The 13,028-nt window shown below is 39.4% G+C and overlaps 1 protein-coding gene across 1 annotated transcript in view; it reads right to left on the bottom strand.

Moving 5' to 3' along the window:
• Nucleotides 1-4,231: 4,231 nt before the first annotated feature.
• KNDC1 (kinase non-catalytic C-lobe domain containing 1) overlaps nucleotides 4,232-13,028 on the bottom strand; it is a 121,793-nt gene continuing 112,996 nt past the window's right edge. Inside the window, exons 24-30 of the mRNA XM_024217239.2 lie at nucleotides 12,768-12,980; nucleotides 12,360-12,442; nucleotides 10,904-11,054; nucleotides 8,748-8,870; nucleotides 8,565-8,624; nucleotides 6,790-6,947; nucleotides 4,232-6,568 (exon numbers count right to left, since the gene is read on the bottom strand). Of these exons, the coding sequence (XP_024073007.1) occupies nucleotides 6,337-6,568; nucleotides 6,790-6,947; nucleotides 8,565-8,624; nucleotides 8,748-8,870; nucleotides 10,904-11,054; nucleotides 12,360-12,442; nucleotides 12,768-12,980 (1,020 nt within the window). The 3' untranslated portion in view covers nucleotides 4,232-6,336. The remainder of the gene's footprint in view (nucleotides 6,569-6,789; nucleotides 6,948-8,564; nucleotides 8,625-8,747; nucleotides 8,871-10,903; nucleotides 11,055-12,359; nucleotides 12,443-12,767; nucleotides 12,981-13,028) is intronic.

The raw sequence follows: 13,028 nt of genomic DNA, 5'->3' as shown, positions 1-13,028 counted from the left end.
TAAGGACCGCTGCATAAGATCTGTAACCGCCCTCCCCCACCACAAAGTAACAGAGCAAAACCCCCCCCCAGAACATGAAAACCACCTCCAAGACTGACCAGGGTAACCAGTGACCGCACTGTGTATGTGTCCTGATGCTGGACCTGACACCGCCTCTGTACCCTGCTAAAGGTCACTGTCCTGTCCAATTACCAAGCCCCATCCCCCCCTTCAGACAGACTCTCCCTCAAAAGAACCTGATTGAAACAGTAATGAACAGAAACATATTTTTTATTAACAACCAGACAGGAAACTGGGGGGTGAAAGTCGGACGGGGGCTTGGGTGAGGCGGGCAGGAAAGGACTTTTCAAATTTTGGGCAATGACAGCCTTCTGGTGCTTGAGCAGTCTGCAGGGGTGGAGTGAGAGTTTTCACGGACTCTGCCACCCCTCCTTCTTTGGACTTTGGGAGAGGGGGGTATGGGACTTGGTGGCGGGGGACTGCGGTTCCTGATAGACTGCAGCGGGGCTCTGTCCTCCTGCCTCCGTTCCTGCAGAACATCAACAAGGCGCCGGAGCGTGTCCGTTTGCTCCCTCAGAAGTCCAAGCAGCGTTTGAGTCGCCTGCTGGTCTTCCTGCCCGCCACCTCTCCTCACGTTCCATGTGTGTCCGGTGCATTTGTGACAAATTCTCCCTCCACTAGTTCTGCTGTGCTGCCTGGGCTCAGGAGCAGCCCATTAGTTCTGAGAACATGTCCTCTCGCGTCTTCTTCTTTCTCCGCCTAATGTGCGCTAGCCTCTGGGAGTGTGATGCCAAGCTGGGTTAGGAGACAGTTGCAGATGTGGCTGTGGGAATGAGGAAAAGGCAGTGAATTCCTCCGAAAGATAAATGTGGTTGTGAATCAAGAACATAGTTTTTCTCTGTGAACAAGACCATGAACCACACCTATCACATGCGCACTCCGGACAAGGTCGAATTTTCGAACCTCGCCTTCACTGCCTGGGCTTTTGCACTGCCGATCTGGGAAGCGGGGCAGGACACGGTACTCTCTGTAGCAGGCAAACATGGTAAGCCGTAGACTTGTGGCTGCTTAAAACTGTAGGAGTACCACTGGCCTCCTTTCACATTGAAAGCACTGCCAGTCTGTGCTGCCAGCAATCGGCCAAGCAGGAACTCTGGCCCTGTCCCACCCCCTCGCGGATGAGCCAGGGAAAGATCCCTGTATGCTGCCCCTCTCCCGCCCCCACCGCGTGGCTGTAAACCAGCGGTCACAGTTCTGTAAAGGAACTTGTTGCAAGCAGTCCCAATACTAACAGTCCCCTACCTAATTCAAAGCAGGTCATCATGAGCGACATAATTCTCATGAACATCCCGGACACCGAGATCCAACGGATGCTTCGAGAAAGCCTGCAGAGACCGGGGCCCTATGCCGCCATGCTATGCAAGGCAATGATACCGGAGTACCTGCTTGTCTCCTGGCGCGGGAACGTCTCCTACTTCGGAGGACCAAGTAAAGCCGCTCTCCCCAGGAACCTGATGAACAGGCTATCCCATTACCTGCAGCAGAGCTTTGTGGAGATGTCCGTGGAGGACTACTGCTCTATCCCCGGATATATAGACAGGATTCTAATATAGCTGCAGTAGCAGGCACTAAAGAGTGGAGCAGCTTGGGCAGCACAATCATGCAGAACCGGACACTATTTGATTTTTGTTTTTAAATAGTTGTTACTGATTACTTAAGCGCCCAGGGGGAAGAAATCATGATTCACAGATTGTTGTTAGTATTTAATATTCAAGTTTTGTAAAAAATAAAGGTTAATATGTTTAAAGCACTTACCGCTTGATCCTTCGCCTGAATCTGTGTCCAGGTTACATGCTGGGGAGGGTTGGTAGGGGATCTCTGTAACGGTGATGAAGAGCTCCTGGCTGTCGGGGAAATCAGCTTGGTAAGCGCTGTCGACTGCCTCGTCCTCCTCATCTCCTTCCTCCTCTTCCCCGTCCGCTGAGGAACCGGCCGTGGACAATATCCCATCCTCAGAGTCCACGGTCAGTGGTGGGGTAGTGGTGGCGGCCGCAGCAAGGATGGAATGCAGTGCCTCGTAGAAACGGGATCTGTGGGGCTGGGATCCGGAGCGTCCGTTTGCCTCTTTGGTCTTCTGGTAGCCTTGTCTCAGCTCCTTGATTTTCACGCGGCACTGCGTTGCATCCCGGCTGTAGCCTCTCTCTGCCATGGCTTTGGAGATCTTCTCGTAGATCTTAGCATTCCTTCTTTTGGAGCGCAGCTCTGAAAGCACGGACTCATCGCCCCACACTGCGATGAGATCCAAGACTTCCCGATCAGTCCATGCTGGGGCCCTCTTTCTATTAGATTGCACGGCCATCTCTGCTGGAGAGCTCTGCATCGTTGCCACTGCTGCTGAGCTCACCTCGATGTCCAAACAGGAACTGAGATTCAAACTGCCCAGACAGGAAAATGAATTCAAATTTTCCCGGGGGTGTGGCTGGTCAGAGCATCCGAGCTCGGACTGCTGTCCAGAGCGTCAACAGAGTGGTGCACTGTGGGATAGCTCCCGGAGCTATTACCGTCGATTTCCATCCACACCTAGCCTAATTCGATATGGCCATGTCGAATTTAGCGCTACTCCTCTCGTTGGGGAGGATTACAGAAATCGATTTAAAGAGAGCTTTATGTCGAACTAAATGGCTTCCTGGTGTGGACAGGTGCAGGGTTAATTCGATATAACAGCGCTAAAGTCGACATAAAAGCCTAGTGTAGACCAGGCCTTACACTGGAGTAAGTCTGGAGTAACTACCCAGAAATCAAGGCAATTGCACCAGCATACAGATAGCCTGAAGGCTGCTGTAACGTATGCATAAGTCTACAATGCAATTAAACACTTGTGGCTGATTGGGCTCTGGGGCTGTGTAATTGTGGTGTAGATGGTCAGGCTCAGGCTGGAGCCTGGGCTCTGGGACTCTCCCCACTCATGGGGTCCCAGAGCCTGGACTCCAGCAGGACCATCTACACTGTAATTCAACAGCTCTGTAGCCCCACAAGCTAGAATCAGCTGACACAGGCCAGCCATGGGTGTTTCTGCAATGTAGACATTCCCTATGTAACAGCCACAAAGGGCTGAAAACACAACTGGGGATGCAGGAAGGTCCTGACCTCTCTCACTTTCCTCTGGCCACACCTTCTTGTCCACTTTATGTGACCAGCAGGGCTGGGGGAGTGGTGTAAAAGCCTCTACACTGGATCTACATCATGGAACAATCACCCTTCAGCATGTGGAGCCCGTCAGTTAACTTAGCTTTAGGGCCAGATTCTGCCAGTAGCACAGCACAAAGTGACTGTGTAACACTGGAGGTTTTGGTTCTATATATTTTGGTAATAGAGCCATTAATTAATTAGTTTTATGTTGTAAACTTTAGGAGTATATTTATTGCTTTTTCTTACCATGCAAAGTATGCTAGAGAATTTTAATGAGTTGACAATCTGCAATTTTAAAGGCTTTGGCTTTATTTAAGCTCACTTGGTGGGGATGGACATGTATAACTCCTCAAGGATTGGGAGGCGAATGTAGGACCAGATCCTATAGTACTTAGGCAAATTTCTCATTGATTTCAATGAGAGTTTTGCCTGAGTAAGGAGTGTAGAACTTATTCCTTGGACAGGATGTTCAAATTCTGCCTTCAGTTACACAGGTGCAATTTCTATTGATGTCAGAGAGTTCACATGTCAGTAGGAAGTATACTAACAGAGAAAACTTTGGCTCATTCCAGCCTACAAATCAGTCATGTATTTGTGTCAACAAGCAGCATACAACTAAATGAAACCTGTCTAGAAACAATTTTATTTAAAAAACTGTCATGCAGCATATATGCAATTTGCTTATAGTAATGCCCAAAGAGCGGTTTCCCTGTGAAACAATTATTTTCAGCAATTTTTATTTACATTAAATATTTTATTTCTGATTTTGGGATGACGATATCTTTATTAAATACAAAATCTAAAAGTTTAATATCTGATTGGCAAGAACATAACTTTCCACCATATAAAAGTAGTGCAAGAGTAATTCTATACATTTAAGTGTAATATACTGAAGCAATATATAGAAGGTATGAAATAAGTTTTAGATGCTTGAATAGTATCAGTCATTTTCATGGAACAAACATAATATTTCCTTGGCATAGTAGTCATATAAGTACAGGTAAAGGTTTTAACTGAAATATTAACTTGCTCACACAGCACACTTCATCTTTTAAAATATAAATGCTAAATAAACACAAAAGATTTTACAATAATCTGACTGACACTAACAAACTGCTGGTTGTACAAAAATGCATCAATTAAACTGTTTGGCCCTTCACACTGGTGGAGCTTAAATCACTTTATTGATTTAATCACTGCTATTTTGCTCTGACAAGATGTAGCTTTTAAGTGGATGGCAACTTTTTGATTGAGAAAAAGCCAACAACTAAAGATAATTAAGAACAGGTTAAAATAAGATAGATAATCTATTTTAAAAAGATTTGTCTGGCAGTTCTACATCTGTCATTGCCATCTTTCTTCATATACTGTAGTAATGTAAGAATACTTCAAACTACAGTACTTTTTATGTTGCAAATATATTCTATGAACACAATCAAAAGATAGCAACAAATTTTACTTCTTTAGTTGTGATTCAGGATTCACAGAATTGCTTCTTAATGACAAAGATTTATGCAAAAACTCCCTGATCACAGACAGAGATCTGTTCTCAGTTACACCAGTAACAGAGCACAAATTTGGCCTTGTGTTGAAAATACATCACAATGTGAAAAAATAATTGTAGTAGTTAATGGAAAGAATTAGCACACCCTGGGGGAAAGGGGAGCAGGAAGTTGGTGATCATATATTGCCATCGGATTGGGATCTTTTTCTCTTAAACATTGGACACAAACCACAACTTAAACACATGCACATGCATTTTCTATTGAATATTTACAAATTCAGCAGCAGCAGGGTGTTACACTAGAAATTTGTTATAATTTACAAAATACTACAAGTGTGCATCTCCCAATTTCTTATTAGTAAGCCATTTTCTTCTGTAGCTAAAGATCTTAAGTCTTTCTAAACAATACAGAGTAAATGTCGTTACAGTCAACATGACCAGGAGAACACTCCAATTACAAGAATATTTCCATGCAATCAATTCATACCTGGGATTTCAACAGGATGCTTCTCCTTTTTGAAACACAGTTCTGACACCACCACTTTATGATCTGAGAATGCATTTTACTTGTTTATTTTAGCTGTTTTTTTGGTAACATTAAGACCCCACCCCTCTGAAATAATAAAGAAATACTTAGCTCTATCAACAAGATACAGACAATGTTTTAGAGATTTTGCATAAGCCTGGGGTACCTTAATGAACTTTCTAGCTATAGCACCACATTTCATTGCCAGTCAGAGTGTTTTATAAGCACAGCTCACTGTAAAAATATTATAAATACCAACTTTTGGCATGATGTAGTTACAAATTTGATGCAAAGTTATTTTGTGTTATCATACTTTTGAACATTGCAATACTAGGGAAGTAACACAAGGCATAATCATGTTCATGTAAACTCACATACAGATTTTACAACTATTACTTATCACAACTGGAGATGAAGTAAGCAAGCCTTAAAAATTACTCTTTTCATTAGGCCATGAAGGCAGAAGCAGATCAACACAGTGGTAAAATGTTGATTCAGATCTGAGTTTTATATAGAGATAGGCTGGCTCAAGGGCATTAAAAATACACAGTGCAATGTTTCCCTTTTTACTTATTCTGTCTTGATGTCCAATGGGAAGATTCTCCATCACTCAAAATCAAGAGAGTAGTTTTGACATTCATAATTTAAAACTAAGACAAAAGCAAAACCCATCAAAATATAAGGCTAGCAGAGGATCTATATCCATACATTCAAATACATAGTGACAGGCTACAAATGTACAGTGCTTACCTAAAAAATATAATCTATGTTTTGTCAATTATAATATGATTTCTCTTAGGCCAAAGCAGCACTGAAAGTTGAAACATTAGCTTCTTTACACATTACTTCTCTTCTGACATCATCTAAGGACTATTTTCATACTAGAGACTAGTCATTCTTTTTTCCCATTTCTTAGGTCTAAGATTTTTCATTAGCTAGCATTTTATGATTCTGTGATAAGAAATATATCCATTTCAGATAGATACTGTTTTAGATAGTTTTAAAACTACTTTCACTCGAGTGTTTGCTTGGGAACTGATACAGGAGCCGAAGCCATTTTCATCCACAGTTTTATACGCAGGAGTTAGAATTAAACAACCAGGTAAAATGTAAACAATTATTGAAATGTTGCCTTCATTCTGCGCAATGTGTCCTGAATTTTTCGAGAATGTTTTTCAGCTGGTATCTGATGGAAGTTGGCACAGTTGTCAGCTGCTAAAGCAGAAATATCTGCCTCATTAAAATGAGCTATTCTTTGTTTGAGGTAAGACTGGAGCTTGAAATCTGTAGTAAAGGTATAGGGATTTTCTTGAAATGCATGAACCTGGCTCACAACTTTTGCAATGTTTCTTTAAAGAAAATAGAGAAAAACATTAGTCTGCTTTAGTGCTGATAATAAAACATTAAAAGGAAATTCAAAGGCACATGGCATCCATTTGTACAGTATTTGTCTCTTTAATAAGTTGCCAAAACGACTGAAGTGTTTTAAACTGCCAAAAGTGTACTGATGTGTTACTTCTTATGACTCACTAGACAATATAGGTGACATATGTATAATTAAAATAATTACCTAAGTTTAGTCCACTTATGAGCTCCGTTTGTCATAGTAAATCCTCCAGTTTCAAGCTGCTGGACGTGCATGGCCAGAACATGGGCTGATGGAATTGTAGGGAGCGTTTTGAATCTCTCTCCTTCCATCAAACACAAACTGTCACTTTTTAAAAACACCTGGTATAATTTACACAAGGAAAGCCCGTGATAAATGTCAGAGCAGGCTTCATAAAGTAGACCTCGGTTTTATGTCTTTAACAAACATTTTTGTTTTACAGTAATTTTTTCATGTACACTATAGAAGTTAAAATAGAGATGAAGGAGATAATGCATTTTATCAACCTGGTGGCAGCTCAATTAAGGTAGATTATGGAACAAAAGTTACTTTAATTAGAAGATAGCCCATATGGAGTTCTTAATAAACATTTCTAATTTACAACCAACATGTTATAGCTGGAATCACAGAATGCACCTTAGGGCTAAGCAAACTCAGTTTCACAAGTACATAAAGTTAGTGATGAAATGTTATGACAATTACTGAGAGATGTTGTTTGAGATTTTCAAAGGTCACTAGGGGACACAGCTATGTAATTCCCTTTGAAATTAATAGGAGCTGGGTGCCAATCTCCTAGCTGGCTCTGAAAATCTCCGCCCTTGTTTTCAGTCATTCAAAATAGAGTTTTACAAAATACTAGAGTGAAAGTGTTAACATTTAACTCTTGGTATGTGGCATCTTTAAAAAGTGGCAATAGGTTAGGCCTTGCATCAAAAACCTAAATAATGGAGCAAGATAAGATGTCCAAGATGATTTTATTAGCACTACTAGCAGTCTGGGGTACTGCTGACAACTGAGGTATTCCTGAGTCCCTTGGTGGGTAAGTAGACTGGCCTTTGTTTTGGGCTAAATAGTCCCAGGTGTTATTTGGTAAGACTGAATTGAGCATCCCTGCCTTCGCATTTTTCTCCCTTGGCAGTCAGCTAGAGCTTGAGCTTAGAGCAGCGGTGGGTTATCCACTGGGAGCTGCGGGCAGCCACGCAAATGTAAACAAATGGTCTGGCGGCCCGCCAGCGGCTTGCCCTGATGGGCTGCAGCTTGCTCACCATGGGCTTGGAGATCTTGCATACTGCAAGGCTAAATTTATTTAGTTTTCTTTTGGGTTTGTCTGATAATTTGGGCTCTTCGTATTTTTAAAGATTTATGGTCAGAAAAGTCATTGTTAAAACGGCAGTGTTCCCACACAAAATATTTGCTCCCTGTGTGCACTTGGCCACACCTGCTGATTTATTAACTAAAATAAATGGTTAATGGATCTGTTTGAAAAAAGGAAAGAATTCTGCAGAAACTTTTGGCAAATTCAAAAGCATTTGCCTGTTATGTTTTGTAATGGTCTAATTTTCCTTTTTATTGAAAAAAGGAAATTGAAGAAAACTGAAGTCTTTTCACACAAAAAAACCTAACAGTTTTCCAATAGGCCAAATTTAGACAAATTTCATTATAAAATTCTAACTAGATCTTATTGTTAGTAATTTTTACGTCTGTTACCTCTGTAGCATCAATACATCTATGGGAGAGTGAACTGTTCTGCCCTGACTATCATCAAAAGAATTGTTAATTAAGTGCTAGTTGCACAATATTAATTTCTGGCAATTAGATGCAAGCCAGAAAAAAAATGCAACTTTCATTAAACAAGAAACAATTTTTTATACAGTATAAACTGTATTTTGGCTTCAGTCCTGCAAAGAGAACCACTGAAGTGTCACATAAGTATTTCACATGAGAGACTCATACTGTACCTCAACAGCCTTAAGTTCTTCCATTATTTCAGACACTTTTGATGGTAAAATTTTCCAAGCCTTAAAAAAGGAAATACAATACTTTGATATCTTTTCAAATTAATCTTGGTAATGGAACAGACTTACTTTTGCTAAAAACAAAATAGCTACATGGGGGAAAAAAAGTCCAAAAGTCTCACTTACTGGTAGCTGTCGTACTATAAGATTTTCCAGCCCTCTTAATATTTGCATTGCGGTAGCAAAATTTCTTTGTTCATAGCAAGATTTTGCTATAAGGAGAAATTTTGATAGTAAATTCACCTGCAACTGGAAAAAATAAAGTTAAATATTAAAATCTACTACATCACACTGGTCTGGTCCATGACAAGGGGTCTTAGGCATTACGGTAATACAAATAATAAATAATAATAATAATTTGCTGGAGCTAAAACAAATAATATGTTTGAGAGTCATCACATGAAGCCAATTGCTATGAAGAAACTTAAGCAGGATACCATTTTATTTCCATTGAGGACATAGTCCAAAGGCCAAATTGCAACTCTACTGCCAGTAAAACTCTTGATTCTAAAACTCTTAACTGGGTGGGAAGACATACGGTAATTAATTCTAAGGAGGCAAAAGGACAGAAACAATTGGGAACAAGTGAGGGACTAAATGAAAATCACTCATCTAAATGAGTTCAAGTGTAGTACCAATTGTATAAACTGGCATTTTAAAAGTTGGCAAAATAAATAGACTTTGTTACATTCTGATTGGCTAAATTACAACAACAAACTGAATAATACTATACTCAAAATTGACAGAGGATTAGAGAACTGTATGTTATGGCTGCCATATTCTGATAAATTACCCCATCTCAGGCTTTGTTTTCAAGAACAGCAAAAGCTGCTCTCTAATTTGTATGTTTCTGAGAAGTGCGATAGACAAACAAAACCAACATCAACAGTTATAAGGTAATTACAATTTGGGGGTTTGGTGACAAACCTTTCATACTCTCTTAAGGTTAATGAAAATATCAAAAGTCCATGATAAAGTTGTTATACTAGAGTTCTTTATTGCACAAATAGTCTGACTGAACACAGAGGAATATGAGGTAATTAAGTCACCTGTAATTGTTGTTCTTTGAAGGTACCCATTTTTATGGATTACCACTTTGGGGTGGATTTGCAGACCTGGATGGAGTTCCCATAACTTATCATTCTAAGACACATTACACACTACCCCTATTGAGGTATGAGTGCTCATCTCTCTTCACGTGGGAAGTAAAAATACTCCCATGATAGCCAATTGTAAGACAAAACAGAAATATTCTGTTCAGGAGTAAGAGGGTGAGGGGTAATTCACTGAGATGATAGCTTCAGAAAATCAACAAATGAGCAACTGGCTCCTATCTGAAGATATTATCTTAATGATTGTCACTTATGGAGACATGCTCCAGGGAGGTCTCCAATATAAAAAGAAAATAAATCGTGCACACAGTGATGTTCACTAAATGTATGGTGACCACTTGGAATTGGATTAGACTGGTTTAATCTGCATGGGCAGATTCAGTTCCAGGTCTAGAATCATGGTCAGAAAGGAATTGACCATTAAAGCATTGGGAGCAGCCTAAGTACTTCTTGCACTGCCAGTGGTGATGCTATTTGCTTGGCAGATAAAGACGTAGGGTTTGGGAACTTGAACTCTGTCGTCACCACAAATTTTTATACAAAAGTTGTTACCAACACCCACCATGAGTTGTTATGGGACCACTGGTTTCTGTTGACTTTATCATAATTAATTTAGAAAATGTTGTATTAATAAATTAATGGAGAGATTTCTGATGAAGACATTCAGAATGTATATACCAATGCACAAAAGGACTTCATGTTTAATAAACATTAAGCTTTATTTTTTCTCTTGAGGAAAGTATTAGTTCAATTGACCTTAAAAGTAGACTAGAAACGTGAGAAAATGAAATTAGAAGAGGGGAAAAAAAAGGTACATTTTGTTTTAGGATTTGTTACTTGAGCTAAAACAGCAGCAGAACTGCAGCACCCTGCCTCTCAAAGTTCTAGTTAGAAAGTCTTTCAATGCTAAGAAGTCCATTTCAATAGCAGAAAGTCAGACATCTTATCTTCTATTAAGAATTCTTATATTCTGTTAAGTCTTTAACCCCACCAACAGAACAGATCCAAAACACTAAGTGGATCTGCCAACAACAGTGCAACAAACAGTTGCCAACACATTGGCAGGCATATTTCAGGCTTTTTGTGTAGGTTTGCTATATAGAAACAGTAAACAATAGTAAATAACTAACTACTTCCTAATTTAATAACCAAATAAAAATTATAGCAAACCTTGGAAGTATGACTTGTAACAATTTCAGCAGCAACCCAGGTGCTGATATTGTCTGCATTTCTTAAAAGCTGTAAGAGGTACTTGTCTTGTATGCAATTTGGCAGAAAGAGGTTACAGACTTTAAGTGACAGTGATTCAGTGGAAACAGCTCTGTGAAACACAAACATATAGAGAATTTAGACATTACAACTACAAAACATGAAGGAAAGGATGTTAACATTCTAATAATTTTTAAAATGAATAATATGTTGTTTAGTTACAATCTTGATTAATACATTTTAAAAGGGCATGTGCTGGGATTCTAGCATATGTTAATTTCTCTTTTCTGTGTAGACTTTATAATTCCAGTACCAACATACATTGTACATAACTGCAGATGGGACTACTTAAAAAAAAAAAATCACAAGTTTTGCAACTTGAGCAATTTCTTTAGTTTGACTAACAATAACAAAGCATTTTTCCCCATCATAAATAGTGGTCAAAGGGCCATACTCACTGAAAAGTTAGTCTGGCTTTTATTTTGTGGAATATGAACATGAACACAAAAAAGTGAGATTCTAAAAGAGAGTCCTGTCTGCACTACAACACAGTAGGAGCTAGATGGCATTTTTATTGGATTTTAAATGGTAGGGCAAAAGATCCAGCTTGTGTCCCCTTTCTTAGAGATGTCTAGAGTCTAGATGTCACAATTAACAATTAGAGAGAAACTAACTGAATCCACATACCAATTAAGATGAATTAAAACAAAAACAAGGATAATGAAGATTGTGTGTGAACTGGTGATAATGTTAATATTTATTCTGGATTAGAGCCGGGCAAGTAATAAAAATCTGAATCACTTTTATTTAAAACCTGCAATAAAATTCCTATGTGTTTACAAACATATATGAATTATTCAATCAGTTCTAAAAGATGGAAAAATAATGAAATTCTATCTATCTATATGGATATAATTACAACATAATATACTTGAAAAATATCATGGGGAGGATAGCTCAGTGGTTTGAGCATTGGCCCGCTAAACCCAGGGTTATGAGTTCAATCCTTGAGGGGGCCATTTAGGGATTGGGGGCAAAAAAATTGGTCCTGCTAGTGAAGGCAGGGGACTGGACTTGATGACCTTTCAAGGTCCCTTCCAGTTCTATGAGACAGGTATATCTCCATAATCACAATACTTTTCAAAAACATATTCAGCAAATATTTTTTGACCTGATCTACTCTGATTTCAAGTCACCTGGACAATATGGCCTAAAGAAAATTTTTTTGTCTGCTGAACTTCATTTTACAAGTCATCTGAAGGATAAAACTCAATGTAAAAAGAAAATTCACAGTGAGGAATAATGGAAAGACAATGTAGATTCTCCATTTTCAACTTTCCATGTATACATAGGGTGTAATACAAAAATCAACAATGCATCAGCAGGGAAGGGGGGATAGGAAAAGTAACCCACTTACTTTTGTACAGTGGGACATTTCTCTTTGACACCAAGTGCTCTTGAATTTAGGAAGTGTACTGGATGGCATTTATGGAACATTTCCTGCACAGACAAAAAATTAAATCATAGGGATCATTAGGCTTGGCAATTATTTTAGGTATCACAAGAAATAATTTTTCTTCCTCTATGTTCTCTTCTCTAAGGTTCTCAGGAGAAACCATTACCAGAACTCCTGATACTAGTGACTCCAGACATTGCAGGGACTTGGGGAGGAAATTGGGCTCTTTTTCCATTGGTGTTGTGAACCTCAGAATAAATAGCAATCAACACATGGGGGATAGGTGAGAGAGGGAAGGAAGAAGGGTGACTACACAATAAACATTTACACTGATTTGTCCTCACTCGCAATAGAATCCAGTCTTTTTACCTGTTGTAACAGTGTCAGTTGACAGCAAAGCTCTTGTGCACTATATTCAGTTAAGAGCGATCCTCCTTCATTTGCTTTAGCATAAGAGCCAGAGAATTCTTCTGTAGAACTGTAATAGCATGGCTTCGGTAAAACTGACCCAACTGTGTATGGTCTTTCTTTCTGATGATGTGTAATAGGGCCATTTCCTTTGGCGAGTTTCCAGTTAAAGCTCTATACAAGAAAAAAGTAGCTTATTACAGCTGTAACTTTCCTAAAGCC

Source organism: Terrapene carolina, unplaced genomic scaffold (genome assembly GCF_002925995.2).
Source record: "Terrapene carolina triunguis isolate 2854851 unplaced genomic scaffold, T_m_triunguis-2.0 Scaffold95, whole genome shotgun sequence".
Taxonomy (NCBI): domain Eukaryota; kingdom Metazoa; phylum Chordata; order Testudines; family Emydidae; genus Terrapene; species Terrapene triunguis.
The sequence above is the reverse complement of the archived record's forward strand: the minus strand, read 5'-3'. Positions and strand labels throughout refer to the sequence as shown.